Source organism: Anthonomus grandis, chromosome 22, assembly GCF_022605725.1.
Source record: "Anthonomus grandis grandis chromosome 22, icAntGran1.3, whole genome shotgun sequence".
NCBI classification, from domain to species: domain Eukaryota; kingdom Metazoa; phylum Arthropoda; class Insecta; order Coleoptera; family Curculionidae; genus Anthonomus; species Anthonomus grandis.
The window spans coordinates 26129669-26156186 of record NC_065567.1 but is presented as its reverse complement, the minus strand read 5'-3'; the positions used below and the strand labels follow the sequence as shown (position 1 = coordinate 26156186).

The window sequence follows — 26518 nt, the reverse complement described above, 5'->3', positions numbered from 1 at the left end:
TCATTTTATTACTGCGCATGCCCGCCACCTTTTATTTACGTTGTAGATCGGATGATTTCTGTTTTGCTTCTTATACGGGGAACATTCGATAACTTTTAAAATTGCACAAACTTTTATAATTTTACGAATTACTAAGAAACAGTTTTCAAAAATAATTATAATCTCTGTTTCTCTACTTAATCTGTCTTATAATATAGGCGCAAAAAATATATAAATATATGTTTTTTTCGCTTTAATGCGTATTCATTCAAACACGCCTAAATTCTTAAACATGTGGATTATCATATAAAGACCCCCTTAGAGTTTCACTCACGTAGGATCAATATCGAAAAAAAGTTAGGTTATGTTATTCCATATTTATTAGCCTGTCCAAGTGTAATGCGTTAGTAAGAACCAACGGTTACTGTCAAAAATGTCAAATGACGTCACGGTTAAGGGTATCGCTTAGATTGGAAACAACGTTTACATGTATATTCTGTGGCGCTGTATTGTGTACATGGATATTGTTCTTAAATAATAAGATTATCAGATTAAATTTGATTGCCCGCCTTAGGCACTTCAAACTTGTCAAGTTAGTTAAAACAGTTTCCGTTGCCAAGCGAGAGGACGCTAGCTTGACAGAAGAACTTTCTATCAGTTTGTATGCAACCACCACTTCTCTATATTTTTGTGATTTATAGTTAGGTTATAAATGAAGTTGTGACATATATAAATCTCTGAAAACTTAAATTCCAGTTCTATTTTTTTTTTTTTTTTGGAAAATGGGGTTAAAACAAAAATTGCCCCACATTTTTAAACAATAATTCAACAGATGTCAAGGCTATAAACGCCATATATTAAAAAATAAAGTTTAACAATACATTTATTACTATATTATTTTGGGGTTAAAAATTGTTGCCTGGAGACATTTTTATAGCCAGTATGCCATTGAGATAAGTAGACGATTTCCGCATTTTCTGGCTAATATTGTATCCAGTTCACATAGTTTTTATTTTCGGATAATATTATATCAGGAAATTCACACTGTCGCGACGGGTATGGCAGGTCCACAAATCTAAAAATCATTGAACACCTGCCAAATTATAGTCCGAACAATTTTCCACGAAATTTTACTTAATAATTGTTCTTTGTATAGATGTTATGTCCTCTTGGCGTCACTTTGAATGAAATTAGAATGTTTCTATGGGCAAAATTTAAAAATAGAGTCACCACAATATGCTTTGTCACATTCGATTTATGTTTAATATTACTTTAAACTTTTAAACAGGAATTCTTCAACATCTTCAACTTTTGAACTTTTCCTCTTTTTCTTATACTGTTTCTTGATCAACTTCCTCTCAACTTTACATTTGTTTTCAACTGCCTCGTGAAGTTTAGCCTTAACAGAATTACCTAGATGCAACTTTTCTTTGTAATTTACTCCAAAAAGTGGATGGCGCGGTTTTAAATCTGTAGGTAAGGCAATATTTTCCCTTAAAATAACTTCAGGAGGTTGGGCAACCAATTTTGGAACATACCGTTGCAGAACTTGGATGCTTTCAGGCTGTACTATTTTACCTCCTTCTAAACTGAGTAACATTGGATCAGGCTTTTTGGTTGAAACTTGAAACATATACTCCTTTTTATTCAAAATCACCAAAGTATCTTTCGCTAAGTGGGCTTTCAAATTTACTAAACTTTGAGGATCAATGGTTTTTGGCACTAAAAGCAGAGAATATCTAGCATCTTCTGGTAAATTCACTTTACAAGAATGTTTTTTAAGGCCAGGGTATTTGAGCTTTAATTTGTCTATTAAGTCCATCTATAATTGAAAACAATCAGGTAGGTAATTGCATTGGATTGGTAAATTATAGACTACTTACGTGGATATATTGTATTGCAGGTAAGCTGGACTATGCTATATTAAATAAAAAGTATTGAGACAACAATGCACTTGTGGTACATTGAAGAATCGCAAAACTCAAACCCTTTAAGCCCTAGGAACTAAGAGAAAACGTTGATTTCTTCCTTAAGTTAGGTTAGTTTATGTGTTCATAACCTAAAAATAATTCTTCTTCTCTTCTTTTTAGGATATGGCCCTGGGCTGAGCAGTCGGGAGATTATAGAAAATATTTATAGTATTTTTAATTTTTTCAACGAGCTGGTTTTCACAAAAGATTGTTTTAGTAAGCATTTAGATCTAGAACAAGCGTCTTTGTAAAATAAAATAAATTATTGTGTAACGTAAATGATTATTGGCAACAATGTAAAATTAATTAATTGATTGAAGGGTAGTTTTTTGCCCATTAACTTTCAATAAATAGATGGCGCAATAGGACACTTATACCTACAGCTCACTGATAGTCTCCGCCAATATTCAAGTTAAAAGATTTCTGTTCCCCAATCGTAAAAAATCACCATCACATTTTAAGTTTTTTATGCAAGAGATGGCGCAGCGTGTTTTATCCCCAGCCTATATTTTTATTCACATATTGCTGTCAAACGTTCGTTAATGACAACTGACGTTTTATCAAATTGGATCGCATCGCAACACTGCATCAGTCGATTAGTGAGTTTGTGAAAGAGAAAAATTCGGATTTTATTACATCTTTATACCGGTATCCTGTTTGATATTGTATTTGTAAAGTAGATCATAATTCTCATAAACATGCTTTATATTTGCACAGACCTCATGTGAATTTTATACAGCAATGTACTCAGGTAGCGAATCTACTGATTCTCAAAAATATACAAAATGGGCAATGAATCCTGCTGCCTATCAAAATGCTTCCAACGACCAGGTCGATTGGGCTGCTTTGGCTCAGCAATGGATCATTATGAAGGAGGCTGGGCCCCCTCCTATACCAGGGGACCGCAAGGTAAGCTTTAATATCAAGTCAGTTACCAAATGCTTTGCAAATCATAACTGTTCACTATATAACCCTGCAGTTCTGTCATTTCAGAGTAATACAATTTCAAAAACTTACACTCTCAAGATAAGTGGATCTAGTTAGATTAAAAGCTTTGTTTTCATAACAAAATATGACTTGCTAACATAAGTTGCAGCTCCGGAGAAGAAATAGAAGTAGATGTCTTTATAAGTGAAGTGATCAGATAGAAGGTAAGAGCCAGTTTCCTTAAGTCCTAAAATATCCCTGTAATATCCTTGTTAAAAAACTTGCTCCAAAAAACCTAATTTAAACTCAGATTCTGAATTTTTACTTTCTACAAAATTTTTTGTATAACAAAATGTTAACCATAAATAAATCAAATGGCTTATTTATGGTTTTAAGAATCCCTCAAACCCCCTGGCTCTTCTCTAATCTATTAAAAGTAACGAACTAATCAATGGAGAATCTTCTGGTGTCACAAAATTGACAAATATAGACTTTTGCCATCTTATACTCTTAATTTTTTTAAATTTAAATATGTTTTATTTATTTAATTTATTCAAACAGTCAGAAAGGCAAAAACCGCAAGACCCTGAACCTCAAGAGGGAGGAGAAGCAGAAATGGAAGTAGAAACAGAAAAAGATGACTCAACCAGTTGGAATCCCTCACCAGAAGCCCCTCCAGCCCCAGGGGCTGAAGCTTGGACAAATTGGAATCCTCAAAGTGGACCCAACTGGTACTCAACAAACAGTTGGAACCCACCTGCACCAACTGCTGTACCTCCTCCTCCTATTCTGTCTGCTCCATTAGCTCCCATAAAGACCCCATTGTTACCTACACCAACTACTGGCTTTACAGGACCACCTTCAGATGCTGCTAATGACAATGCTATCCCATATGGAAGTAATTATGGGTCATATTTTATTATTGATAGTTTGATTCATCTTTGGATTTTCAGGTTATAATAGTGCTGTACCTCCCCCCACTAAATTTAACAATACACAACCAGCCTTTTGGACTGGCATGGCTATGGGTAAAATTACTCATGCTGAAATCAAACCACATAATAAAAGATACAGCAAGGTACAAGTAATGTTGTTGCTACATTTTTATTAAATTTATTGACTGATAGATTTGATTTGGAAGGTTAATGTACCCACAAAGGTGACAATAATCTCCCCAGCGCCAGGGACTCCAGTAGCACCACTGGCAGCATCTACAGCAACCACAGAGGCTGAAACTGCCCCAAGTCTTCCAACATTAGATGCTAATAAAAGAAAACAGTTGCCTGCTTGGATAAGAGAAGGTAAGAAAGGATTCTTTTAGGGTGGATTGTAGTAATGCAGTAGGATGTAGCTTTTCAGTTTCTTATTATGTGTAAGGTGTTTGTTTAGTATATTATGAAACTCAGAGATTCAAGAGGGGCTCACTTAAAAAAATTGATTGTGTGACTAAATTTAATTTTAGGATTGGAAAAAATGGAAAAAGATAAGCTAAAGCAAATTGAACGCGAAAAAGAAAAGATAGCAATGGATGAGCTGACTGAGAAACTAAAAGTACAAGAGCAAGAAAAAATGGAAATTCTTAAAACTACCATTAAAGAAAAAAACATTTTGAATTTAAAAAAGAGTCGTTTTGTAAGTATTCAAAAAGATATTTCAAAAGAAATAGTGTTTTTCTGGCATAAAGTGTCATTTATATTCCCACTTATTCCCATCCTCTGAGATAGGGATATATAAATGAGAATATGATTTTTTCATATTTTCTATATCATTGTTTCATTGTCTTAGTAGTGTGCAGATGTCTAACCTATAATATTTCTAGGACAGTGATAATGAGAATATTTCTGGAGTAGAGGAAGAGGAGGAGGATGAAGAGGAAGTGACGATAAAGAAGAAAACAACTTCACCTCCTGCGATACCTCTTACTCAAGATGAGTTGGTAAGCAGTTTTTTCATTTTAAAAATTACCAAAATAAATGCTTTTATATCCTAGATTTTACATGTGCGTAAATCCATGACTGAGATTCTTCTAACAGTGACGAACAGTATGATTAAAGACGTATGCAAAGAGGAACGTCAACGGTTTATGACAAAACGCAGAGGTATTGTAGCTTATATTGGCCCAAAAAGAACTTCTATTTCAGTTAACTCTTTCACATTGGCTGTGAGGTGATAATCATTGTTTTTTTTTGTAACAAAAAAAATTAATATAATTAAAAAGTTAATTATTGTAATATTTAAGAATTAAATCAAAAAAGAAAATAATGGTAAGCAGATGAAAGCGAGCTGCGTTTTGTTTTTTACTTTTAAAGGTTGACACAGCAACACTAATTGATTTTCATTTAAAATTTGTAAATTTGAATCTGTTAAGTTGTGTCAATTTTTTAACATCTCCTAAATATACTTGAGATTTTTATAGTGGGGAGAATTAGGTTCAATTAAAAGAGATGTTATTAATTGATTGTTATAAACTTCAGCATCGGATCAGCTAGGATCTGCACCCAGTGGTGCCATGATAAGTCATAAACTTGGTAAGTGTCTATTTATTTCTTGTTTTTCTTAGGATTTTTACTTAATTCAATCAAGTGATTTTTACAATATGATTGAAAGAAGCCTTAGGATTATCACAGCAACATGCCTTAGGTTTGGGTGCTTATGGGGAGGAGTCTTCAACCGGCGACGATACCGACCAAGAAGATCAAAGAGTCAATCAGTCTGAGTCCGACTCCAGGCTTAGAGTAAGTATTTTTTTCTTTAAATTTAAATGAAAAGTTAATTTGTTGTTTTTGCTAGGAATCCATAAGAAGGCGTCAAGTCGCCTTTACCAAAACCGAGAGAGAGATCGAAGACCGTCTAGCCGAAGTTGAGAAGACTAAAAGGGGAAGAAGTCTTAGCGGTAGTTCCCGTTCTTCCAGCCGGGAATCGAAAGATAAAGAATCACAGGTAGAGGCAAACTCTCAAGGTCAGTATTTTTAAGGATTCTTTTCTGTATGAGGGCTTACTGTCGTTATTTAATTAATTTAATCGTACTATTCTTGGTACATATCAATTTTTTCGCCTATTCAACAGGTAGAGGGTGTAAACGTAAAGTTTTTTAGGTTCTTTAATATAATGCTTTGTTGTCAAAAAATTTGTCAATTTGTAGACAAAGCCTTAGTAAAAATAAAATACAAAACATACAAAAATACACATAGAGAGAAAAACACACAATACTTTATACAATTTAACAAAATTGTATAATATGGTTAATATAATATAATATGGATCAAAATACAAAAATTAATTAGTAAATAAAGAAAAATCCATATACACTAAAATATATATAAGGTAAACAAATCAAGAGTATATAGCAACACAAGCGCGCAAAATAAAATATTAAAAAAAAAATTATTTTAGTTTTCGGTTTTTAAATTAAAAAGTTTGTGGGAAATTTAAATTTAAGTATGAATAAAAAAGTCGTTTACTGCATACAAGGCTCTCTCCAGTAAGTACGATTTTAATGCTTTGCGAAATGAGGGAAAGGAAGGTATCGACTTTATTTCTAAAGCCACATGATAGTGATCTAATCTAATAGTGATCTACATCTAATCAACAATCTATAGTGCTTTAGCTAGTTTTAGAAATTCTATTTGGTAAGTTAATATGCATGACTATACCAAATGAGTCAAATAAGTACCTTTTTAAAATAATTCACGCTGTTTGTGAAAGGTGAGATGTGGTGGAATGGGAAATAGTGGACTTTTACCCCTTTTTTTTGACTTAAATCCTTATCTCAGAACCAGGACTCGTTGACGATCGCTATGAAATCATGGCTATCGTTTGTAGACGATTTAATTGAAGTAAGTTTAGTAACTTTTTTAAAATGATTTAGGACGTATATGAAAGTTGGTCAATCGACTGGAGAGATTCTTGAGCGGTACACACACTGAAGAAGTCAATGTTAAGATCGCCACATAAAATTAATTTGCTTTTTAAAAGTTTTTACTCAAGCAAGCTCAGTAATCTCTGAAAGAATATATTTGCGTCCGCGCCGGGAGTGCTATAAATACAAACAATATAGAGATCATAGTTATTATGATAAATAATAGAAAATTTGAGTACTTTTTGAAACATCTTGTAATTAAATTTCAGTTGCTTAAATCAGAAATTAACTATACTTTCTTTAAAATTATGACTTTTCGTAAGCAAACCATCCTCTTTCTCCATAGAAACACGCACAAAATCGTCAAGTCATAAACCGAGCCCCAAACGAAAAGTTAGCATGGAAAACCGAAGTTCGACCGACAGCTCGTCGAAAACTGGCAATTCTCGACGTAGATCACGGAGCTCAAGTAGTTCGGAATCTCGAAGAAAATCGAATAATTCAAGCCGATCGAGAAGTGATTCTCGGTCACGCAGATCGTATTCGAAATCGTCGAAACGCAGGTCAAGATCCGTGAGTACTAATCGAAGTTCCAAAAGGGCGCGATCAATTGAAAGTTATAGAAGAGATAAACGAGAGGATAGCTATGAAGCATCAAGAAAAAGGAGCAGACGGTAATTTAAAAAAAATATACTCTCTGAAATAAATAATATGATTCTTTCTTTTTTTATTCAACAGGTCCAGATCAGATTCCTATTACTCGAAACGTTCGCGACGTTCTAGATCACGTTCGCGATCTTCATACTCCTCACGTAAATCCTCAAAACGTTACCGTCAGTCCTCACGGCGGTCCAGAACGCGTAGCAGATCCCGCGAAAGAAAATACTCATCGTCAAAGCGAAGCTCGCGTAAAAATTCGCGCAGAACCCGATCAAAGTCTTATGACAGTTTAAGAAGGAGATCGAGATCACGAAGCAAATCTCGTAAGAAGTCGTCCAGGTCGCGACGTTCCTCCTCAAAATCCTCAAGACGGAGAAGGTCGTCCAGGTCATCCTCCAGGGGTAAGAGGTCGCACAGAAGATGAAAGTATTCGACAATCGCAGGTTGTATTTTTTTTCTGTTTGTAGTATATTGGTGTTAATAAGACGAAGACCAGGGAGGATTGTTTTTGTTTTTAGTACCTGTCTTCGTCTTATGTTAACAAACTTAAATAATCACAAATCTAATGTTTTTTTTCTTTCTTTTTTTACTCAGGATACGCACGAAAAAAGAAAGAGGCAATTAGGTCTTCATGATGGTGATAATATAAGTAATTCGTATTATATATAGTTAACAAGGTATAAAAAGTAATAATTTGTTTTGACTAATTCAATCTCCAATGTCGTTTGGTCAGTCAAGCCACTTTTTTGCAATAATTGCAAGCAGTTTATTGATATAACACTATTATGTATATAATTGTTGCCTACTACTATATAATTTAATTCTTTATTTAATTAACATTGTATGAATTAAAATGATCGTGCTGAAATATAATTTTTTTTTTGTTGTATTGCAGTTTGTTTTATTTCCCTCCTCATTTATCTTTTCAGCTACTCAATTAACCATTAAGGTAAACATAATTTTACGTAAGTGAGCCCACACTCACTCGTTGAATATTGTAATGCTTTTACTGTTCGTTTAGGTGTAAATTAAAAAACTCACTCGATGTCCAAAATTGTCAATTGATTTATTTACACTGTATTTCGATTGAAAAGTCCCGCCAATGTTCGGCCTTGAACTGTGGTGGTGGCGACGGCTCCTTATATATTAGCTACTTAGTAAAACATCATTTTACTACTTTACCAATGTCTACCACTATCAAAAATATCATTAATATTATACAGGATTGTCAAAAATTTGACATAGAATTGAAATCAATGCATCATAACGCGACACATCTGTCAATCGTTAGATGTGGCATATTCTCCTAAGAATTAAGAAATCTATACTTCAAGATTGGAAAGTAAAAAGGGACAATTTTCAAGATCAAATTTTCTTAGACTACGCTTCCACGTTTTTGATGTAATTAAATAAATTCTATCTCAAACACAATTTGCAAATGACACGAATGTCAATAAAAGCATCTAATATTAATAAACTTACTGAAACTTTACTACGCAGTTTTTAACCTGGTTTTACCATATAGAATGTCTGAATGGAAAACTCACTCAAATTTAGTGGAGAATGACCGAAACTATTTTAGTTACCCTTTGTCACTCAAATTTGTTTCAAAATATATGAATGAGTCATCTAGAAGGATACTGTATTTGGCAAATTTCGAAAGCACTGCTAGTATATGGGATAATTTTTTGGGCGTTTAACTCTAGGAGTCAAGAAATTTTTGTATAAACTGCATTGTCTATAATCATCTTTATATGTAAGACAATTTTGACGATCTATGCTCTAGACATATTTAAAGGCAACCAATTGTACCTGCAGATTTGCATAAATCTGATCAAAAATTACAACAACTGGACCATCATAATACAAAAGAAAGATCTTGACTCATCCGAATGATGAAAAACAGTATGTTTGCCACAGTTAAGATTGTTTCAACATCCTATTCTAAACTTAAAAGTTTTCAGGTGCTCTCATGGGATTGGAAAGGTCAATAAAAAATGTATTACAGTTGGACTTAATTTTTATTTCAATTAATAAAAAATCAAATAACATTCGGTTAATAATATTCCAAAAAAGAAATTGTTGCACAAAATAAATGTCTATAAATGGTGGTTTTGGCTTAAATTAAGATTAAAAATTATAATCACAAAATAATCCTACTGCGTAATAACTTATATAAAGACGTACAATTAAATTTGCATTTTCACATTAGTGCATAGTTATAGTTCAAACTATTGTTTGGACATGTTTGGTCGCGCGACACACAATACTGTAAATTAAAGACCTAAAGACGAACTAATTTCTAGGAAAGAAATCACCGACGTTGACTCGTGAATAATTTAGTTACTATTGTAATAAAACTAAAGCGAACCCTCAACCTGTCATTTTACTGGAGTCGCTTCGGGCGTTGCTTCCTCGGTTTTTATTACTTTACCAGTGTCGCCTAGAAAAATAACCCGCATGATTAATATTGAATAATATTCCAAGAAATGGATCTATAAAAAGGTGCCTAAGTAACTATTATTTTATTGGTTATAGAGTTTCATTAAAACATTAATTACACTTGCAAACAAGTTTCTTAGGCACCCTTTACACAGAATTCCCAGTCTAAACTTTTGACCAACAAAATAAAAGCAAAAAAGAACTTAAAAAAAATTCTAAAAAAAAAAATAAAAATCGCTGTCAATAATACATTACCAGGACCTTATACTCAAGGTCTTGATACGATACCGAGTTGGTCAGAAAGTAGTATCTAATTTATTGATAGCAATGCAAATATTAGTAGCATTAATTCTCAAGGAAACTTACATCGACTTTACAGTACTTTTTGGCCAACTCAATAAATACTAATAATTATTACACCCTAAAAATTACATGTCTTAAAAGTAATTTTTAGAGAGTAATATAATAATGTTAATGTTAGTACAGATACAATATTTTATAAATTAAAATTAAAGAGTTCTTAATAATATTTTACTAAGAACACTTTAATTTTATTACAAAAATTTGTTAGTAGATTATCAATTATTATAGTTGTAAGCATTAGCAGCCCATATGAATGCGAAGCAAATGGTTTTTTCAAAAATCATCTACAGAACATTGTTTCTTAATTTTTACCTATTTCCGTTAGAATTCCTATAGGCTAAACCTCCTTAAAATCACTTTAATGTTGCTTAAGCTTTCGAGTCCTAGGATAAATATACTTTAAGAATACATGCCAGAAGCAGTGACGTCAAAAGGCTTGTTTAGAATGTTGAACAACATATCTATACAATGACGTCACACTCCTGGAGCTTATCATAAGCGTACTTCACCAAATAATATAGAATTAAAAAAAAATGTTAAAATAGGCTTTATTAAAATACAAACGTAAAACTTTCTCTTAAACTAAATGAGCAAATATAACAAGTAAAACATTTTAATTTAACTTTTGATTTTAGGCTTATTTTTTAAATTATTCTCTTCAAGATTTTTATGATTTTTAACATTTTCTAGTAGCTTGTTTACTGAAATCTGACTCGGTACTTTTACAAGAGGGCACGACATAAGAACTTCTTCGGTAAAAGACCCGGTTGAACCTATAAATATAAGAATTAAGGATTATTTTCTCAAAATTAAACAACAAGGACCTTTCGAAAGTCTAAATTTTTTAAAGTAAATTAACTTAATTTTGTTATTTTACAAAACTTATTAATGATAAGAAGAGTCTTGACTTGGTGGTCAAATGTTAATAAAAATATAGGTTAGTATTATTAGTGCATGAAAACCATATTTTATTATTCATATTAAATGATTTTGTTAGTCAAAACTAGCACATTGAGTAAATTGCCAGTCTGGCTATAGGCATGAGGGCAGGAATTAAAAAAAAACAAAACCACCTATTTGTGAAAACATAAAACAAAAAGACTAGTGGTGAGTGACAAACACAGATTCTTTCAAAATGGTCAATAAAAAAAAATGATGTAATTAAAAAAAAACTTTGTTTCACAAAGAGTTTGAAAAATACAATTGTTAGACTAATTTTCAAAAAAGTGCCTTTAAAAATCACATCATTAAGTGTTACACATGTTTGAAAATCAATAATAAAAATTGTTTCTGCCAAACCCCTTTGCTGAATAGTTTAACTGTACAGAGCGCTGCCTTTTCAATGAAAATTGCACTTTCTTCCAAATAAGTCACTCTGTACAATTACCAACTAAATAAACATAAACCAAAAAATAGCTTACTCTCTGATCCTTCTTGTTCTCCACCAGAGCGGCGACGTTTCCGTGCCGACCTGTCCCTCCTGAACGGTTTTTGTGGGGGCGGAAGAGGTTCAGTACCCAACACCTGCAAAATGAACATAAATAATCCTTATTTATTATTCAATAGCATAGTTTGCACCAGAAGGACTAATTTAAACCCTAGTACTAAATTGTGGGTTTATTTTATTTAGTCTCTAGTGGTTTATACCGACATAAATGATATTTATACCATCCCATTTCTGCCATCCAAAGCATAATGGTGGTTAACTGACATTTTTGTAAATATTTGACATCTATGGATTTTTTATGGAATGCTTTTTATTTTAGAAAAACCAATATTGTTTGTTTAATAATAGTTGAATCATGAATCAATACAAAATGAAATACTAAAACTCGATTTTCTCGGATTTAACTTAAATGCAATTAGTTACTTTTATGTTTTGTACAGCAGATTTAGGAAGGCTCAAATTTACGTACTTATTTTTAGGACACGGGTGTTTACTACATCGTCAAAAATGTGTGACTTCAGTTAAATAGCGTCTTTAATATTTAATAAATATGGTGTAAATGCCTTACATGACTCTTACCTTATACATTTGCCTAAACGAAATCAATCTAAGGGCATATTGTGAAGAACAGGTCAAGTCCTCCCTCTGTTGGGCTGTAAGGGCTCCAGACGCATCGGGACCGTCCTTTTCACAGGGATCAGCAAGTCCCGGACCTCCTGGGAGTAAAAGTCCTCCAGCCACTGCTTCCATTACCCTCCTCAGGGCATCTCCTGGTGAAAGCTGTGCTTGTCCTGGGGTCGAAGAGATTACTTTTTCCGCTAACAGTTCCATGGCCTGAAATATAAATTGAGGAGTCAGATTTGTCGTTTATAATAAAGTATAAATTTTAGGTTGTATTTTTTTTAGTCAGAAATGAGTTAACATCATGGCTCCTCAAGAGTAGCAAATACTAAAGTAAACATCATGTGTTGTCTTCTGCCGTCCTAAGTCTGAACCTCGTATCTGCATTTTTTCTTAAACTAAGTTACAAGCAAAAATTACTTAGGATTTATTTATTATTAGGAAATAACAAAAAACCCATAATTTGATTTAAAATTGAATAAAATTAAAAAATAAAAATTGATTTATATAAATTAGCATATTTATCAAAAAATGTCTTCCTTGCAAAAAAGTTGATATATTAATGTTTTTTTTTTAATTTTATTTAAATTTAACTTTCTCTAGATGCATGGTTCTGACGTAAAACAGCAGTTTTATAATTCAATGAGTGAAATAATAAAATGGCTGTTCTACTACTTACCCATGAGCTCAATGGTGACCATGTTGGCACTCTCACACAAAGATCTCTCAAAATCCTGATAAGAATCACGCATGAATGAAGTCCCAACGCTCTAGCCTGTAAATGTCAAATAAATTAGAGGAGAGGTTAGGATATATATATTTTAGCTGTAAGCAACAAAAGGTTCCACGAAAATTTAAATAAATTTTTAGATTGAATGACCTCAAAATTTCGAGATTTTTTTTTTCTTGAATAGAAAGCTAGCTGACTTTATGTGGAACCTTTACTTTAAAATGCAATTTTAACATTATGATTGAGATGTGAAATTTTTTTCATACTCGCGAATAGAATTTATAAACAAAGGATTTTTTTTAGCGTTATTTGATCAAAAATCCACATCGTCAGATCAATTTTTTTTTTGTTTGCGGGTAAACACAAGGTATGCAATCTACGGCTTAAAAATTCTATTATTAAATGAACCTGGTTTCACAATGGTGAATTCTTAAAAAAAAAATTAAGCCCCTAAACACAAAATAACGTGAAGATATTGTATTGAAACTCCAACCCAAAAAATAACCTCTACAAAGATTAAATTAGAGAGTAACCGTATATGATAGTTAAAATAAGCAAAAGTAAAACTTTTTCCATAGATTGCACACCTGACACAAGCCACATAATAAGTAGTAGTTTATTAAGTTCCTCCATGGATACAGGTTATTTATTTCTTGCAGAGGTGCGTCAAATAACGCGTTAATAAGTTTGAACTGACTGATAAATAAAATGACTGTAATAAAATGAAAAAACAGAGCTTTAAGTTATAATAGAACAAACCTGGAACCATTTGGTATGTCTGAGCGCTGCCAGCGCCTGGAGACATTTTCCTCTCGACAGAACGTCCCGGTCGGTACCGCCGCTCGCAGCTTCTAGACACAACTCACATTTTAAAGGGTGTTTGACCATGGGGCCCGGTAGATCTTTAAGTCTGACCCAGTAAGTGTAGGAGAGCGGTATCTTTTACACTCTACGCTTATTTTTCTTTAAATAAATATTTAAAAATGAAACTCTGTCGCCTCGCAAGGTACCCAAATTAGTCAAGAGCAAGACAGTTTGGGGCATAAGCTGGAATCATTCCTCTTCGAGTTTCTTTAGCACTATTATTAAAATTGATTTTTTAAAATAGTGACTCTAAGACTCGGACAAACGAAAGCGAGCATAGGAGTAAGAGATACCCTTCTCCTAAATAAGTTTTGGGCCTGGCTTAGTCTAGGGCACTTAGCATGGTCAAAAATCCTTCTTCCCATATACACCGTTGCGGAGGGATTCTAGAAAACGGGACATTTAGGCATAGTTACACATAAGTATTGGACCATTTAAAAAAAACTCTTGGGGAACTCTAGTTAATAAATAAAATAATGAACTGGGCGGCAAGTGAAAGTTAATATTAAAAAAAAAATGGTATATTAATAAATTACTGGTTTGTCCAAACTTCATTTGTCGCACAGCAAGAAAAATCCCGATGCCGTTTACCATGAATAAAATTGCTGGTTGCTCTTCTATTGTTGGGTCGACAAAAGTCCAATATTTATTGGGGTTTAAGGTTTAAGCTGCTGAATAGTACATACAAGTAAAAAAAATCATCTAGAAAAGAACGTTAGTTAATAAAAGTGAATCAGCTTAAACCTCTTTATACCGTCCACCTGTCCGTTTCACAGTGAACTTGAGAATACTTCTTTTATGTAATTAAATTAAAATAAACCTAAAATTCTTGAACAATTGATTGTAGTGCGTGTACAAAAGAAATTATTAACCTTAGATTAGAAAAAATTTATATTATAGGGGAAAATTATGATATAATAAAATTTTTATTAACATAAACATTTGATCATCCATTCCATTTCAAAATAAGTTATAATTTAAAGTAATTAAAACCTGAATATGAAACATTATGATGACACTAATATCAATTGCTACTCTTTTGCCTAAACCACACAACTAATAATTAACAAAAAAAAAAAAAAAGAAAAAAAAGTAATTCAATCAATCACTCTCAATATCACTGATCATCTCCTGTCTTTCGAGATTTCGCCAGCAGCCACCGTATTGTTTGACATATAAACAAGAAATTGTGTATATGTCAAAAAAGCGACGGCCAACGAGACCCCGACCATGCCACAAATGTCCTTTTCATTAAAATCTTAGCTTACCAACTCCCTTGTGCTCAAGTAAATGGCTTAAAAGTAACTTACCTTGTTCACGCATGACCGGACTGGTTAATTGGACTAGAACGGTGATTCCGTCCGCTTGCACCGTTAAACCGGCCTCGGCTGGGTTTATTTGGACTTGATAGTTTGAATCGGGAGAGACCTTAGAAGGAAATTATGTGGATTTGTTTTTGAAGTTAATATTGTTACTTACAACTTTTAATGACGCTGGCAACAATTCGACGACTTTCTTTAATAGGGTGAGAGTAGGCTTGTCTGCACACAGAACTACTAATTCCACGTTGTTGTCACCCTTCAGCAAAAGTCCTTTGGCTAAATTTCCAACTCGCATTACTCCTCGCAGCATACGTGAGGCGTCTTGTTCTTTTTGGAAAGAGAATCTGAGGAAAAACATTTTGGAATAAAATTGATTATTGTACATTTTTAACAACTTACAGTTGGTTATCGCGTCCGTCTTCTTTTTGAGGTTGCTCAGTTGGTTTTTCTTTCTCAGCGTCGCCAGTTTTAGACTCGGCCAACTGATCTGATACCTAAAAAAAAAATACGGAAAAAAATGAATGTTTTTTTAGCCAACAAACATTTAAGCATTATGACTGATTGGTTTTAGTTCCTTCAGCTCTCATAATCTTACGCACAGAGGGCCACTGACTATCGCAAAACTTTAACAGTGAGAAAACTCACGTGCCGGTGCCTACCGGAAATATTTGCAATGTCCTTCCCTAGCGGTTTTTTTTCTCATCATAAGGACATATTTGAAGCTTATTATTATTGTTCAAAAAAATCAATTTCTTACCAGTTTTAGAGCTCGTTCAGTATGTGATACGATGCGTTGAACAATTTGTAATTCTTCTTCTTTGGGATAAATTTCGGCGTGTTTCACCATGACGTGACGATCGTCACTCGATTCAACACGCCTGTGTCCTGGGCCAGGGGGAAAACCAAACTAAAAAATAAATTATGATTTAATTTTGTATTTCAATTGTTTATTGAAATAAAAAATAATTTAGGATAAAATTGTCGCCTCACAAGGTACCCAAAGTCACTAAAAATAAAGCAGTTTGGGGCATAAAGCTGGTATCATTCCTCTTCGAGTTTCTTTAGCACTATTGTTAAAATAATTTTTTTAAAATAGTGACTCTAAGACTCGGAATTAAGTGAAATCTAATTTTAAAAAAAATTACCGGAGGTGGTCCGCCTGGGAAGGGTCGTCCTCTAGGGAAACCTCCTCCGCGATTCATCATATCCATGTATTCTTCATATCTGCGCCTATCTTCCCAATACATGGATTCTGAAAACAAATTAGAGATGTTACTGTAATGAAGTACTTATTTGATTTAAATTTCGTTAAAAACAAGTAATGTTTTGTCGCCTCGCAAGGTACCCAAATAAGCCATAAAAAAAAGACAATTTGGGGCATAAGCTGGAATCATTCCTCTTCGAGTTTCTTTAGCACTAATCTTAAGATTGATTTCTTAGGATAGTGACTCTAAGACTCGGTACTCTTCTTTTAAAAGGAAACAAAACAAATCTCTAAATTACATTTAAATCGATAAAAACTAAGTTTTTACGTTTGTTGGATATAGTTAATTGAATATGTTAGATTTCTAATCTGACAAACTGAACCTTGCCCTTTTGAATAATCTTTTAATTTGATTTGTCAATATGTAATCTGAAATGTGAATATACAAATAAAGTCCTTATTGTTATTATTATGAAAAAAACTGCTTAAGACGATCAATTATTATATTGTAACAAAATTTGGGAACACACTTTTATTGTCAATGTCAAAAAAACACTAACCTAACTCGCCTTGACTGTCGTTTAATTGTTTCCAAGGTAAAAACTGACTAAACAATTAAAACTGAATATTATTGTAAATCCCTCAAACAAGATGAACTACTTAAAAACTAGACACTATTATATAGAAGCAAATATTAAGGTAAACGTAAGTAAAACCATAAATAAACCTCACTAATTAACTTTTAACTACAAAATATAAATAAAATAGTGCAAAAACTAGGAAAATAATTTACGTATTTACATTTTCATAATAATATATATTCTGTCAACGTTTTGATCTCTATCAGATCATTCCATAATAAATCTAAATTACTAGTAAAATCGCATTCATTTGCTAGACTTCGTGAGCCTGAATATTTAGAACAAATAAATACTAATTTTCGTTTTTTTAATATTGTAACTTTGTGTGGTATGAATGAAGGCCTTATTTATTTATATATTCTTAAGACTCTAAAAGAACAGAAATAAAATAATTTTAACTCGTTTTAAGTTTAAAAAGTAGTAAATTCTTTGTGTTCTTTTAACTCATATTTTATCTTGAAATTATTTTTAAGGTTTACCCTATATCCAACAAAATTCAGCAAACATACAAACTGAGGTGACAAGAAATAATTCACATCTAAATTATTACCTTCATCTTCCATATTAAAGCCGTGTCGTCGGGCCCAGAATTCCTCACGCATTGCCTACAATTAAAAAAAAAAGACTTTTAAGAAAAACCCCAATTTTTATGAAGATATAGTTTAGGCAATAAAATGTGTATGAATTAGCAAAACCTTTCAGCTTTTAATCTTAAAAGCAGAAGGGTGAAAAAACCCAATTTGATTTACGACAACATTAAAATTTTGAGAAACATTGGAGCTTAACAAAAGGAACAATTGTCGCTAATTAATTATTTATTTATAGACTTTATAGTCATTTATTTTTTATCAGTTTCCAGTAAATTAATACATGTTCGCGCATTAAAAAAATACTGAATCGTCTTTACCCCTTTACCAAAAAAAGCACTTACCGCCCTACGCAACTTTTCCTCCTGCATCTTCTTTTGCCTTAAAGACGGCTTCACGTCAACAACCAAATCGGGATTAACTTTCTTCTTGTATTGTAGTCGATGTCTCCTGCCCTTCATATGCATTTCTTTCGCGTTTGGATCGTTAAACCGACACTCACATAATTTACAATTGAAACTCATCACCTGAAAAGATGTAACCACCTACAGATTTGCCCAAGACACATTACAAATCTGAACAGATGTCTCCCATTTTCGAGGCAGGTTTTGTTTTGAAAAATGGGCGATACTGAGCAGAATATTATTCTGAAAATCTACTAATGTTGGTTCTTCCTTTTTTTTATTTAAAATTACCTTTCCATCTTCACTTTTGATTTCTTCAATATAATCTTGACCAACTGGCTGTATGTCTGGCTCAGGAGTATCTTCCTCCTCTTCTTTTATGGGTTCACCATTACTTCCCTGGAACACAGATGAAATAGGCGTTGTAAGATGAATCGGGACATACTTGTTTTGGTAAAGGGGTTGTAAAACGATTAGGTTTTTTTGTAAGTCATTAACTTTTTCGGTCTAAACGCGTTTTAAACAACAAAAAAATTACAGCCTAATAACTATGGTACTTACTACTATTAACACACATGAGCTTACAACATAAACCTAATTGTAATTACAATAATAATTGTTTTTTCAAAAGTTTATTAATGACCCTTAAACAGTTTACAATAAACTGGCATTAGAGCCTATAACTTATTAAATTGTATATATTAACAATCTTAATTTGAACTTAAGGTACTTAATTTTACAGTACTAATATTAGTTTTATGAGATTATAATTTTTGAATTACTGATTATATTAAGAAACATAATTTTATTAAAAAGCATTGGTTCTAGTGTTTTACACATTTCCTTACAATTTCCAATATTTGTAATTCTTTCAGTACTGAATTACATGCTTGTATAATACAATACAGTGGAAAGTTCTGGCATTTACTTCTTATTAGCACCACATTTATTTATGTATTTATTTTTCATAGAATATTTATGACAGTTTTAAATTTGTATTAGTTTTGACTTTAGGTTTGTTTTAAGTCAACTTTTTTGCACACTTTTTATAAATATTATTTGTTCACTTTCTCTGATTTGTTCTAAATTTAGTATTTTAGTTTGTTTATATAAAGTTTCACTAGGAGTTCAGTAATCAAAAGGGTATATATGTTTAATTGATTTATTTTCCACTCTTTATATTTTGTTTAACAGATATTTTGGTGCATTTCTTTAACAAACTACCAAGTGTCTAAGATGGGCTTTAACAACAAACTTTTTCCTTCTGAACCCTATTTTTTTTAAATTTTTTAAGTAATAATTGTATATCAACCAGATCAAAAGCTTTATTTATCCATATCATTTGAGATATATTTGAACTTTCCTTGTATGAACTTAATCATCCTCACCTGTATTTTTCTACTTATTTTGAAAATGTACTTAATAGGAATATCAGCCTTTAGTCATTCATGCTATTTTTGTATATGAGGATGATCTTCGCCGTTTTTAACTTTTTTGGAAAGATTCTCTAATTCTCTAAGAAGTTCTAATTTTTCTTCTAATATTCACAAGTTTTTTTTTATATCCTTAGTAGCGATTTGCTCTATGCATTGAGTGCTATTTTGCGTTAGTTCCGACATCATCTTCTAAATTTCGTTTTTCTCTGTCAACTCTAAAAATATGCTATTTTTTGTTTCTTCTGTTTTAAATCTTACATTTTTTATATTGCTTAGAGCATTGTATTTTTGAGTTTTCAATAATTTCAGCCAGTTCTCTAAAAGATATTAGATTTGGATTTTGCTCCATTTTTTTTCATCTAGTTTTGTTTTAGTTGTTTTTTTACGAATTTCATAACTTTGCTATCTAAATTGATAATCATTATGAGATATTTGGCATTGTAAGTTTTTAGTTGCTATCACATAATCTTTTATTAGCAGCTCAATAAAAATTGGGTGGTTTTCTAGTAATATTACTTGTACACATTTTGTTACATCAAAAGCATTCATTGTAATATCTTTATATTCTTATACATCACCTATTATTACACATTTGTTTTTTTTTCGTTCTTCATTATTTTACCTATTTCTCTAAAAAATACTTGAATATCATAATATATATTATTACTTATTAGCTAATGATGAACTAGCCAGTTACAAAATATTGTTTTTTTTGCCAAGAAGAACATTTGCATTATTATTTATTACTTTTTATAGTGATATAAATCCCATTTCAAAGACAAGATTAAAAAAAATTGCATATATATAAAAATATTTTTTTTAAAACTACTTTCTTACAAGAAATATAAAAGTATTCACCTGTTGTGGAGGTATACCCAAGCCTCCAGACTGTACAAAGTTGATTTTTGGCGCATTGGCAATTGACTTCTTGGCTCCCCCAATGATTTCTGGTTCCTGTGGCGGAATTGGTTTTCCCAATTTTGTATGTAGCAACACCACCTAAATATGTATGTATTAGTAATAATATTTTAAAATACATTATTTGTTTTAATCAAATTATGCATGCAATTTTAATTAAACTGTCGCCTCGCAAGGTACCCAAATTAGTCAAGAGCAAGACAGTTTGGGGCATAAGCTGGAATCATTCCTCTTCGAGTTTCTTTAGCACTATTATTAAAATGAATTTTTTTAAAATAGTGACTCTAAGACTCGGACAAACGCGTTTAAATTTTAGTTTGTTTGAAATTTACCTTTTGATGTTTTGCGCCGCGAATGTGCGCAGCGTATGCGTCGTTACCAGTGCAAGTAACGTCGCACAACTGACATCGCAGCGAGTTTCCGGAACGGTTGGCGTTCGTAGTCGCCACGCTGGCCGCCATCTTAGTTGCCGCCTCGCGTTTCTTGTGTTTCTGTCCTTCTAAATGTTCTCGATAGGTTTGTGGACCCGCACAACTAAAAAAAAGATTTTTCTTTTCAAAATTTAGTTACTAGAAAATGCCTATACAATTTTCTAAGTTAACTTTCTAGGCTGTCGCCTCGCAAGGTACCCAAATAAGTCATAAACAAGACAATTTGGGGCATAAGCTGGTATCATTACTTTTCGAGTTTCTTTAGCACTATTATTAAGACCGAATTCCTAAAATAGTGACTCTAAGACTCGGACACGGAAAAAACCATGAACATAATAAAGGCTTACCTGATTTTACAGACATCACAATAATGCAGCTGTTGTGGCTTGGGCGGCTGTTTAGGTCTTTGGCCTTTATTACCCCCCGCGCCTCGTTTGAAGCCCTGCCAACCAGCGGGCTTCTGCGCGGCCTGCGAGACTGCGGCGCTCTGCGCAGCCACGCCGCCTTGCTGCTGCGCGACATACATTGTTGCGGCCGAATAAAGGGCCGCGTCGTACCCGGAATACGTCCCGCTGTTTGCTGTAAATTAATCATGTTTTACTTGGGATGCTAACTTATATATTTGCTAATATAAATAAGGCATATTTTTTATTTGGAATTAAAAACCCTTATGACACAATCTCCATGGAAATCAGCAGAAAATTAAGGAAATTATGAAGGAATTACACTGTGTCCCAAAAATATTTTATTAATTTTCTCTTAACTTGGAAACTATTGGATTTATTAACATTTTTTGTTTGGAATTAAAATATAATGACATAATTTGAATGGAAATCTCTGGGAAATTAAGGAAAGTATTAGAGTCCGGTAATAGATCTGCACAAAATGTTGACATCTACCAAATAATAAACCAGGAACAAAACAAATCTAATAACAATTACAACAATAATATAATAGTATATTTAAGTTAGTACTATTTAAAATTTAAAAACAGTAAAACAGTAACATACTGTTTCACTGATTTTTCTGTTCAATTTTGGTATTTTATAGTGTATACCATTCCCCTTAGTACTGAAAACAAAATTTTAAAAAATCAGTATTTCATCTGGGAATACAGAATTTATTGTCTTTCTGATATTAACAGGTTTTAGAATCTCAACTATTTTATGCACATGAAACTCATATGCTGATAATTATTATTTAGTTTAAAGAGAAGGCTCTTGATATGTTGACTGATATGTTCCCTAAGAACAATTAACATCTGACATACCTAACACAGCTGTTTTGTATTTTTTACAGTTTAAATTGATTATATTATTACACATATACAGTGTCAATATTGAAAGGATTAGTGATCCTATAAGTCTTTTTTTTTTGTTTCCTGGGAAATTTCCTTTTAATTTAAAATATGATTGCCTGCATATTTTATATAGAAATTAAATATGAAGTTTCCTCCATATATAATCTGAGACTTTTAACTTTGTCTTTCCGATTTATTTATTCATTAACGGAAAACTTCAGTTATACATAAAAATACATTATTAATTATGTCAAAGATTAAAGTATCACACAAAAAAAGGGCAATAGAAAAATCAAATGTTAAGCCTAGATAACAAACTAAACATAAATTTTGATAATCACTTGTGAGCAAAATAAGATGAACTAAAGTAGTTCCTTACATTTTACACTAAACCTGTTGAATGACATAAAGAAATCAACCTGACTAGATACCTCATTATAAATTCAATTGTTGTATCCATAATTTTTTTCTTTTATTCCAAATTCTCAGCAGTTTCTTGTTTCATTGCAGTTGATAATTAATTTTTTTAAATCACAATAAGCTTTGTTATATAAATTGGAATTTTTTTTTAATCAAGGTTTTCTTATCAGCTTAATGATTCACATCATGGTTCCTCAAGAGTAGCAAATACTAATAAAACATCATATAGAAAACCTTCAAAGCTATTCATAATTGGATGGTAAAAATAAATAAGACTTACCTTTAGCCTGTGTGGTAGGTTGTGTGGCTATCGTCGTTTGTGCAGCAGGTTGGGCGTACGACGCTTGGTAAGCAGTAGCGTTTGGTTGGTAAGTCGCTGCGTATTGAGCTGGTTTGGCAGCAGCCGTCTGTTAAAAAAAAACCTATTATAGCCGCTTAACATTTTATTAAATAAAAAAAGCTATTTCATAATTAAATAAAATATTGTCAGAGCCCTAATTAGGTATCTTCTCCCGCACCTTAAGAGAGAAAACACAATAAAATCAAAACTCTATTACACTATTGCAAGGTGTCTGATCACAAATTGGTACTGGAAACCATATGTGTAATTCTCCTTGCATAAAAGACAAACTGTCAAAATATAAAATGACACTTACTGCTTGAGCCTGTTGGGTAGCGGCTCTCTGGGTGGCGTAAGTGGTTGCGTAAGTAGCTGTTTTACCAGCAGCGGCTTGTTCGTAGCCGGGCGCGTATGTGGGTGCAGCTGTCTGACCGTAACCGTATTCGTATGCTGGTGTGGCCCCACCAACTGCAGCATAAGTTCCTTGAGCGGCGGTTTGATAGGCCGTATCGTAACCGGCGGGTCTCTGTGCTCCGTATGTGGCGGCGGCACCGGGGGCGGGAGCGGCAGCTACAGTATATCCAGGTTGACCTGCTGCTTGATAGGCAGCACCAGTGGGTGTAGCGCTTAAGAATTAAATACTCATTAATATTATTGTTTGTTCCCATTTTGAAATAGGTAGGTTCAATGGAAAGAATTAAGGTTATATCAGTTTTGTTGTTCACATCATGGCTCTTCAAGAGTAGCAAATACTAAAAGGAACATCATTTAGGAACCTGTGTATTAAAGTAACAAGTTAGGTAAAAAATGTTTTGGATTGTAAGACTACCAGTGGAAAATTCTTGATAATTTAAAATCAGAGAATATTCTTAAGAATTCTTATAACAATAAGGTAGAGTTTTAAAGATCATGAAATTATACACAAAATTATGAGAAAAAACAACAGTGTATTTCATATATAGAAAACAGTTTTTCAAAAAACTGTTTTCTATAAAAATTTTTTTTCATTAAAATACTATGTCCTCTTGAGATTAATAAGGTTATTATTATTATTAAAAAACATAATGCTCATAAATTGGTATAATTTTGCAGTCTTTCAGACAAAAACTAAATGCATGAAGTTTTCTCTTACTTCTGTTTCACATAGTCTAGTCTATTTGCATCACATTAATTCATATTGTCAGCTGACATGAGCCGAGTTTGAGAAAAATCATTTCCGCAATGTATGACCTTTTTGAAGATGTATTTAATATACAAAAAAAAAATTAGTATATTGACAATAACAATAAGCGTCCGATGAGGTTCACTAAATATTGGGTTTCAAAATGAATCAATTATGTAAAATAAATTAATCTGAAAAAAAAAAAAGATTTAAAATGTATCGCTTTCCATGTATGTAACAAATAAGAAAACTGATGGAAAAAAATATGACTTTTAATAATAAATAATATTGCATGATTAACGAAGTCAAAGGCGTTACACTGATCACTTATTAAAAATATTCAATCATCTGACTAACTATGATTTAAATAATTGCAAATGATCATTTATAATACTATTTTGCTACATATTTGTTAGTCCTACAGGACATGCAAACCTATCTTCATGAAAAGAACTATAAAACCCTTAATTGGGGAAACAAAAATTCAAGGTTATGTTAAACATAACTAAGCAAAAATCATACCTTTTTACCACATAACATGGCCTATAATGGTCACAATAAGGGCAGAAGGGGCAATAAATCTTAAAATCCCTCCAATAAAAATCCATGTTGGCCCAATATTCTTAAATTCAGTTAAAAAAAAAAAGAATTTATTAGCACACACAGTAACCCTATCATTACTTCTAACCCCTCTCACTATTAATTGAATATAATATAGGACCCAATAAGGCAGATAAAGACACGTGTAATATAACGAGATTCCCATGAATGCACGTTTTACTAAAAAACCGTTACAAGATTCTAGAAGAAATTAGACATAAGTGAAATTACATCAAATGCATCGAATCCTCAAATTACCGAAAATTGGCTTAGCAACAGCAGCTAAACGGGTCTCATTTTACATTCGAGGGCTTACCTTCTAGAAAATCACGATGCGCCACTCCTCACGCGAGAATAATTTGGAAATTGTACGTCGCAAATTGTTAAGTGAACTCTTTAGGATATAAAAAGTGAGTTTTTAAAACGAAAACTTCAATTATATAATGGCAAAAGCGAAACACGTGCGGCGAGAAACTACCGGATTCCAGAACCGGCAACCACACCAAAATGGCGGACGGCATTCGTTTTAACTCAAGGTGCGACGTTGCCAAGCGTTTTCCTTGACAGGCATGGACAAATAAGCTGGTAATGAAATTTAAAAGTTTCTTTTTTGTTAATGAAATGGGGTTTTGTAATGATTTCTGCGGTAATTCGGTTATTGAACTGAAATTTATACTTTTTAAGCACTAAAACTCACCTTATTTAGATCTTTATATCTATACAATATTTTCACTTTAAGGATATTAATAGACAGTGACAATTCAATAAACCAGGATACATGAAACTAGAACAGAAAAATAAAAATGAATGCAGCGCAGCACGCCTTATTGATCCGGCTTAATATCAGCCAGCCGGTGATGGTGGCCCAAGGACGAAATATTCCAAACATTTCCTTTGTAATTTCTACAAATTTCTTTCGTTTTATTTATATCAGCTTATTAATGAAAGCAGACAAATTTTACAAATTAAAATCTTAAGTAATTATCGCTTACCTGTACTGTGTTCCGCCGTGTGTAAAACCGAAGTAATTATTGGTAGCCATTATCCAGTATACACACACACTAAACACGCGTCACAGAGTTCGTAGCGAAAACCCGAAGAAGGAACGTGGTGCGAACAGTCAAAATCCGAAAGATGACAGCCGATATGACAGTTATGGCAACTCTGACCGGAAACGCGGGCAGAAAAAAATCATTAGTAAATTCTCCCGACAGTAATTCGTCTGTACCGCGCATGCGCAACGTTCGTTTAAGTTGATCGCTGTTGCCAGATAGGTCAATACAATGAAACGTCTTGTCAAGGATCAAGGGCAATGAAAATATAGGTTAGCGGCAATACAAGTGGAACTTTTCAATCCATGATGTTTTAAAACCAATTTTAGTGTTGTTCTCGTTCAGTTTAATATCTTTTTTCATCAGTTAAATATGTTATTTTGTTACACATAAGCATATTTTTTATATTTGTGTTGTTGCCGATATTTTTATCTGTGAAAGTACAAAAAAAGGCACAGTTTGGCCATGCAGCACGTCTTTCGGGCTCAGCTAAATCGAACGAATAGCGCATGCGCGTGACGTCAAAACCTTTCCAGAGTTGAGTGACGATCGATAAAGAAGAAACTTGAAAAAAGTGTAATGCATTGTTGACAAGTATATTATTTATTATTCACAACCCATTTTATGCTCCAAATAATTATACTGAAAAAATTATTCTTATATATTAATGTCTTGTTAGACGAGAATTTATTTGCTGTATTATAGGTACAGAAATTTTAGCGAAAACGTATATATTCTCCACAAAAAATTAGACAAAAAATACAATTTGGCAATGTAGCAGAATTCAATTAATAAAGTGAATAATTTGGCAACGTAGTAAAGTTTCATGCAAGTTTTCT

General features: G+C 32.5%; 2 protein-coding genes and 1 long non-coding RNA gene across 11 annotated transcripts; 1 reads left to right on the top strand and 2 right to left on the bottom strand.

The window, feature by feature from the left end:
• Window positions 1-814: 814 nt before the first annotated feature.
• On the bottom strand, window positions 815-2217 carry LOC126748814 (uncharacterized). The gene is made up of 2 exons (XR_007664820.1): window positions 1863-2217; window positions 815-1801 (listed from the first exon to the last, which is right to left on the bottom strand). It is a non-coding gene; the product is annotated as an uncharacterized LOC126748814 (long non-coding RNA).
• A 285-nt stretch (window positions 2218-2502) lies between these two features.
• Window positions 2503-8284, top strand: LOC126748813 (arginine/serine-rich protein PNISR-like). 6 transcript variants are annotated; one of them, XM_050458289.1, is made up of 14 exons: window positions 2712-2858; window positions 2943-3100; window positions 3438-3774; window positions 3830-3960; window positions 4018-4177; window positions 4339-4508; window positions 4696-4812; window positions 4867-4975; window positions 5351-5404; window positions 5484-5611; window positions 5667-5835; window positions 7082-7409; window positions 7474-7796; window positions 7990-8284. In XM_050458289.1, exons 3-14 carry the CDS (start codon window positions 3492-3494, stop codon window positions 8028-8030), a joined length of 2013 nt encoding a protein of 670 aa, XP_050314246.1. In that variant the 5' UTR covers window positions 2712-2858; window positions 2943-3100; window positions 3438-3491; the 3' UTR covers window positions 8031-8284. The 6 variants fall into 6 exon arrangements, 5 of the variants coding, with proteins under 5 accessions (XP_050314245.1, XP_050314242.1, XP_050314244.1 ...); XM_050458288.1 differs by lacking the exon at window positions 2943-3100 and having other exon boundaries at window positions 2503-2858; window positions 5517-5611; XM_050458285.1 differs by lacking the exon at window positions 2943-3100 and having other exon boundaries at window positions 2503-2858.
• A 1113-nt stretch (window positions 8285-9397) lies between these two features.
• On the bottom strand, window positions 9398-25787 carry LOC126748409 (zinc finger RNA-binding protein). Of its 4 annotated transcripts, none has more exons than XM_050457641.1 (19): window positions 25620-25786; window positions 23182-23491; window positions 22806-22932; window positions 21153-21384; window positions 20707-20908; window positions 20315-20455; window positions 18312-18419; window positions 17961-18143; window positions 17580-17634; window positions 16330-16436; window positions 15942-16091; window positions 15584-15678; window positions 15342-15528; window positions 15173-15290; window positions 13758-13849; window positions 12948-13043; window positions 12227-12481; window positions 11622-11724; window positions 9398-9838 (listed from the first exon to the last, which is right to left on the bottom strand). In XM_050457641.1, exons 1-19 carry the CDS (start codon window positions 25667-25669, stop codon window positions 9777-9779), a joined length of 2673 nt encoding a protein of 890 aa, XP_050313598.1. In that variant the 5' UTR covers window positions 25670-25786; the 3' UTR covers window positions 9398-9776. The 4 variants fall into 4 exon arrangements, with proteins under 4 accessions (XP_050313598.1, XP_050313596.1, XP_050313597.1 ...); XM_050457639.1 differs by lacking the exon at window positions 9398-9838 and adding an exon at window positions 10732-10973 and having other exon boundaries at window positions 25620-25787; XM_050457640.1 differs by lacking the exon at window positions 9398-9838 and adding an exon at window positions 10732-10973 and having other exon boundaries at window positions 13758-13846; window positions 25620-25787.
• Window positions 25788-26518: the final 731 nt, after the last annotated feature.

What these genes read in the sequence shown, in the direction of transcription:
- LOC126748813 (XM_050458285.1), top strand. Translation starts at nt 2,691, where the DNA reads ATGTACTCAGGTAGCGAATCTACTGATTCTCAAAAATATACAAAATGG. An exon ending in GCCTGCTTGGATAAGAGAAG is followed by an intron (nt 4,178 to 4,338) that starts GTAAGAAAGGAT and finishes ATTTAATTTTAG; the next exon opens with GATTGGAAAAAATGGAAAAA. An exon ending in CATGATAAGTCATAAACTTG is followed by an intron (nt 5,405 to 5,483) that starts GTAAGTGTCTAT and finishes TATGATTGAAAG; the next exon opens with AAGCCTTAGGATTATCACAG.
- LOC126748409 (XM_050457639.1), bottom strand. Translation starts at nt 25,669, where the DNA reads ATGGCTACCAATAATTACTTCGGTTTTACACACGGCGGAACACAGTAC. An exon ending in TCAAAAGTGAAGATGGAAAG is followed by an intron (nt 18,144 to 18,311) that starts GTAATTTTAAAT and finishes ACATCTTTTCAG; the next exon opens with GTGATGAGTTTCAATTGTAA. An exon ending in TCCCAGGCGGACCACCTCCG is followed by an intron (nt 16,092 to 16,329) that starts GTAATTTTTTTT and finishes TTTATTTTTTAG; the next exon opens with TTTGGTTTTCCCCCTGGCCC.